This window comes from Mandrillus leucophaeus, unplaced genomic scaffold (assembly GCF_000951045.1).
Source record: "Mandrillus leucophaeus isolate KB7577 unplaced genomic scaffold, Mleu.le_1.0 Scaffold599, whole genome shotgun sequence".
Lineage (NCBI taxonomy): Eukaryota > Metazoa > Chordata > Mammalia > Primates > Cercopithecidae > Mandrillus > Mandrillus leucophaeus.
Genome location: NW_012106463.1, coordinates 2,028,491 through 2,034,133, shown reverse-complemented (window position 1 = coordinate 2,034,133; position 5,643 = coordinate 2,028,491). Strand labels below are relative to the sequence as shown.

Below are 5,643 nucleotides of genomic sequence, written 5' to 3'. Positions count from 1 at the left end.
GTTGCCCAGGCTAGAGTGCAATGGTACAATCTCGACTCACTGCAACCTCTGCCTCCTGGGTTCAAGTGATTCTCCTGCCCCAGCCTCCTGAGTAGCTAGGATTATAGGCATGTGCCAGCACACCCAGCTAATTGTTTCGTATTTTTAGTACAGATGAGGTTTCTCCACGTTGGTCAGGTTGGTCTCGAACTCCTGACCTCAGGTGATCTGCCCACCTCGGCTTCCCAAAGTGCTGGGATTACAGGCATGAGCCACTGCGCCCAGCCAGGATTATGTTTTTTTTGTTTTTTTTTAAAATCAGATTATTTCCTCTAATTTCATTTTACATAGTCTAAGATAAAAATGGTTCTGCAATACCTGAGTATACCACTCATGGGAATAACAGAAGGCAGCCTAAAGATCATGCTGGAGTGGGGCTGGAGAGGATAAAACGTTTAGGATTAAAATTTCCCATGTGTTGTTTTTATAGAAGTTCCCTACAAAGATCAGAGCTACAACTACTGCCATCTGCTGGTTGGAAAGAAAACCATTCATATGATAGTTGATGCTTATATCAGGAAGTGGTGGTTTCTTAGGTTTTAATTAAAATCACCACAGTTGAACCCTGAAATTTTTTTTTTTTTTTTTTTTGAGACGGAGTCTCGCTCTGTCGCCCAGGCTGGAGTGCAGTGGCGCGATCTCGGCTCACTGCAAGCTCCGCCTCCCAGGTTCACGCCATTTTCCTGCCTCAGCCTCCCATGTAGCTGGGACTACAGGTGCCCACCACCGCGCCCGGCTAATTTTTGTATTTTTAGTAGAGACAGGGTTTCACCGTGTTAGCCAGGATGGTCTCGATCTCCTGACCTCGTGATCCGCCCGTCTCGGCCTCCCAAAGTGCTGGGATTACAGGCGTGAGCCACTGCGCCCGGCCTGAAATTTGTATTCTAAACCAAATCTCCATGGATTCTCATGCAGCCAGTCCATACACTGGAGAATTGTTATACGGCTATGACAGATAAGAGATATTATTTTTCTCCATCACTAAAAATAAGGCAATTTAATTAGACAAATGACCAGTTGTAATCCCAGACTACTACATACAGTTGAAGCTACTTAAAAAAATAAAAAGCCAATATACCAGGCATTGAAACAATTTTATTTCACAGTTGTCTTTAAAACCACAAAGACACCTATATTCTTCATATAAAAACATTAGTATAGATACCCATACTTTCTAGAAAATGATTATACAGACCCTCTCAAAGAAAAATGTATTCCATTATATAGGTTTCAGTGAGGTTGCTTGGAAAAAACTCACATCTGGACTGATTCCTAAAACATAGCATTCCACCACTCTGCAACTTTTGGTTCAAAGTATAGATTATTGTCATCAGTATGTGGTGCCTATATTCTTACATATTTGATAATACATATATAGACTGGCTTATCACTTAATGTTCCATTGGTTCATCAGCCTTTTCTGCAGGTTCATCAGCAGGTTGAGCAGGCTTAACAGGGAAAGAAAAAAAGAAAATATGTAAAATGAACACTTGGTCAGTATACACATCTAATCACAAATATTACATTATAAAAAATTGAGAAAAAGGGGTAAAGAGATATTCTGAATACACAATTTTAGTTCACTGTTCTGTTAACATTTCTGAGCAGTACTTTTTTTCTCCTTGAGTGCTCATGATTTGAGGTGAATAAAGATTTTTTATTTAAAAAAAAAATACAGTTGGCCCTTGAACAACAAAGGTTTAAACAGTGAGGGTACATTTATATGCAGATTTTTTTCTTTTTCTTTTTGTTTGCTTTCACTCTAACATTGTTTAGGGTGAAGTTTTTGTTTGTTTGTTTTTTTCCAATAAATATAAACTAGCAGACCAACTGTGTAGCCTAGAAATATAATAAAAAAGAATAAGAAAAAGGTATGCCATGAATGCATAAAATATATGTAGAAACTAGTCTATTTGGTTGGGTGCAGCGGTTCACACCTGTAATCCCAACACACTGGGAGGCTGAGGCAGAAGGATTGTCTGAGCCCATGAGTTTGAAACTGGCCTGGGCAACACAGTGAGATCCTGTCTCTACTAAAAAGAAAAAAAATTTGCTGGGCACGGTGGCACACACCTGTAGTTTCAGCTACTTGGTGGGGTAGGGGGAAGTGGGAAAATCGCTTGAGCCCAGGAGTTCAACCTTGCAGTGAGGTCTGATAGCACCACTGCACTCCAGCCTGGACAAGAGGGCAAGACCTTGCCTCAAAAAACAAAAAAAAAGAAACTAGTCTATTTATGTGTTAAATGCCAGTTTATGTAATCGGTAAGGCTTCCAGTCAACAGCAGGCTATCAGAAGATTTTTAGGAGTCAAAAGTTGTATGTGATTTTTCAACTGTGCTGGGGTTTGGCACTACTAAACCCCACACTGTTTGAGGATAACTGTACATATAATTTCACATTTCTGAAAACCTAAATATCATTGAACAATTCTACCATTTTAACATACTTTGTATTGCTCAGGAGTAAAAGCCTCCCTTGTATTATCACTATTAGGCTTAAAATACAATCAGCACTTTTTAGACATTCTTTTCCCCTTTACCAAACTAGTTGTGCGATATTCCACAGCATTCTTCCCAACAGTGCTAGTTTTTATCAAAAACAGTTTAAATATTGCAAATCTTGCTCCCCCAAATAGTACCAACAATATCCTTTTCAAGTTCAAAATACTCATGCTGTAGAGATTTCCATACTAGATTCTTTTTTACTTTCAATTACATAGCTATCAAATAAGCATCTATAAATAGCAAATGTGTATTCTAAACATCCAGCAAAAAGACACGTATTTAACCTGAGATTCACTTCTTGATGCTTTTCTCTTCATGAAGAGCCATCTTAGTGTCCAAAGCTGGCCCCCAATGAACATTTCTTCCAGTTTCCGCTCACACAGAATCTGGGCCGGGCCAGTGACTCACTTTAACCAACCGAATGTGTGTAAGTGATGTTGTGCCAGTCCTGCGTCTCAGCCTTAAGAATGCCTGGCGGCTTTCACTTCTGACTTTTGCAAGCCCTGAGTTGCCAACATGCTAGAGAGATCCTGCTGAAGAAGTGGCCCTGAAACTACATGGATAGAGGCTCAGTCATCCTAGCAGAGGTCTTTGCCTTATAGATGCTCCTCTAAGACACCTAAAAGGTGTTAGTAAAGAAGACAGGTGACTAAAGTTTTCTTGGGTGTTCCAGTTGCACCCCACAAATGACTGCAATGTTTGAGAGATCCCAGATGAGACCAGCAAAGAACCATGTAGCTGAGCCCCAGTCAGCTGCAAAATTGTGAGAAGTGGTGTTTGTTGTTCTAAGCCCCTAAGTTTTGGGGCAGCTTATTACCTAGCAATAGATAACCAAATAATCAACACTTCTCCTCCCCTTTTTTTTTTTTTGAGAGAGAGTCTCACTCTGTCGCCCAGGCTGGAGTGCAGTGGCGGGATCTCGGCTCACTGCAACCTCCGCCTCCCAGGTTCAAGCGATTCTCCTGCCTCACCTCCTGAGTAGCTGGGACTACAGGTGCGTGCCACCACGCCCAGTTAATTTTTGTATTTTTAGTAGAGACGGCCTTTCACCATGTTGGCCAGGATGGTCTCCATCTCTTGACCTCGTGATTCACCCGCCTCAGCCTCCCAAAGTGCTGGGATTACAGGCATGAGCCACCGCACCTGGCCCCCTTTTTGTGTTTATGGAGATCACTGCCCTTTCAATATTTAACTTTATTCAGTTCTTAATTTTCCTGTTGCCATTTGAATTATGGGCCCATTTCAATATTTAAGACAAAATGGAAAATTTACAGACACAGTTGTGGTAAGAACAGCAGCTTACAATAGAACTAAAGCCTCTTGTGATATGATTATACCTGTGCCTTTCTCTGTGGCCTTTCTTCAAGACCTTCGAGGAAGGGAGACACATCATCATCATCATAGATTGTAAACTCCAAGTCTTTACCAACAATTCCAATGGAAACATTCTGAAGGGTAAGAAATGGTAAAAGTAAAATAAGATAATTTGGATGAAAAAATACATATAATAAAATATTGGGTGAAAAAAGCAGAATAAGGATTTATATAGCACCTGAATAAAACCTTAAAAACCATTTATGGGTAGGGGAAAAAAGAAGGAAACTAGCAGACCCTTGTCATTTGCAGATTTAATATTAATACTCACTTTTGATTATCATGAGTAACTCCAAAGATCTATATTATCTACAAACATTTTTTAAAAAAGATTATGCAGGTTATAAAGTCTTCACATTGATATTAAACAATAATTATCCAATCACTATAACAAAATGGCTTGATAAAAGTGACTAATCTCACTTTATTAATGATCATTAACTTTAAGTAGGCCTTAGTGGTTCCTGGATCCCACTATACCCGTTCCTACATCATTCATGCTCCCCTTCTTTAAGACACTTCTAACATTCTCCAAGCTCTTTGCAGCTGAAAACCTTGTTCCTTTATTACTGCAAAAACAGAAGCAACTGGAAGAGAACTTTCACAAGTTCCCACTGTATCCACTCTTTCCTATACCTATGTCCCTAGATTCTCTCCTTTCCCATTAAAATTTCCTCTCTAAGGCCAACCCTTCCATCTATGTACTATTAAAGGACATTGCTCTAACAATTTTCTCATTATTTTTCCTCATAAATGCTTCCCTAAATTTACCTGGATTACTCTCACAATCATGCAGCAAATGTGATGTAATTTCTTCCATCTTAAAAAACAAAACAAAACAAAACAAAACAAAACAATTTCTCCCTCCTCTTCCAGTCACCACTCCATTTCTGTGGACCGTCAACAGAAAATACCCTCCAAAGAGCTATCTCCAATGCCTCATCTCCCATTCTCTCCTGATTCCACTATCATGTTTTTGCCTTATCATTCCATTAAGGTTGTCTTGTCAAGTCCTCAGTGACAACTTCATTGCCCTTCCTCCTTGAAAGTTTATTCATTTGCCTCCAATGCCTCATTTTCCAAGTTTTCCTCCTACTTCTTTGACCACTTTTCTCAGTCTTTTTTGCTAATACCTACTCATCTCCCTGTCGCTAAAGGTTAGAGTGTTCTTGGTCCAGTCCTCATAATGCTTGTCTAACTATTCAATTCCTTTAGGAATCTCTTCCAGTCCAGACTCTAAATGCCATTTCTATATAAAGACTTCAAAAATTTGAAATGTAGGTTGGACCACTCTCTGTGGAACTCCATTGGTTGCTTATAACTGCTTACTCTGTACCGTCAATTGGACAAAAAGGCATTTCAAATTTTACATGTCCACAACTGACTGCCTGACCTTCCTCCCCAACGCCTACTTTAAAACCTGTTCCTCCCACTGTCTTCTTCACCTCAGTAAATCATAAATCTTTCCTTACAATTAATCAGGCCCAAAACCTCAGAGACATTCCCCGCTCACACCCTACAACAAATCTATTAGCAAACTTTTTGGCTGTAATTTCAAAAGATATACAAAATTGAACCACTACTCTTCATCTTAAACTCTGTCACTCTGTTCCAATCACTATCCTCTCTCACATGAATTACCTAAATAGCCTTAAAACTATTTCTACCCATAGCCCCACTATCTATCTACCCCTACAATCTGTTTTTTTTTTTTTTTTTTTTTTTT

General features: G+C 39.5%; 1 protein-coding gene across 4 annotated transcripts in view; it reads right to left on the bottom strand.

Annotated features, from left to right (window-relative positions):
• Nucleotides 1–1,114: 1,114 nt before the first annotated feature.
• The window catches only part of PSMA1 (proteasome (prosome, macropain) subunit, alpha type, 1), a 95,257-nt gene continuing 90,728 nt past the window's right edge, over nt 1,115–5,643 (bottom strand). For 3 of the 4 annotated variants that reach the window (XM_011999568.1, XM_011999569.1, XM_011999570.1), the window contains exons 9-10: nt 3,881–3,991; nt 1,115–1,487 (exon numbers count right to left, since the gene is read on the bottom strand). In XM_011999568.1, coding sequence (XP_011854958.1) covers nt 1,431–1,487; nt 3,881–3,991 — 168 coding nt within the window. In that variant the 3' untranslated portion in view covers nt 1,115–1,430. The remainder of the gene's footprint in view (nt 1,488–3,880; nt 3,992–5,643) is intronic. The other variant, XM_011999571.1, reaches the window with a different exon arrangement.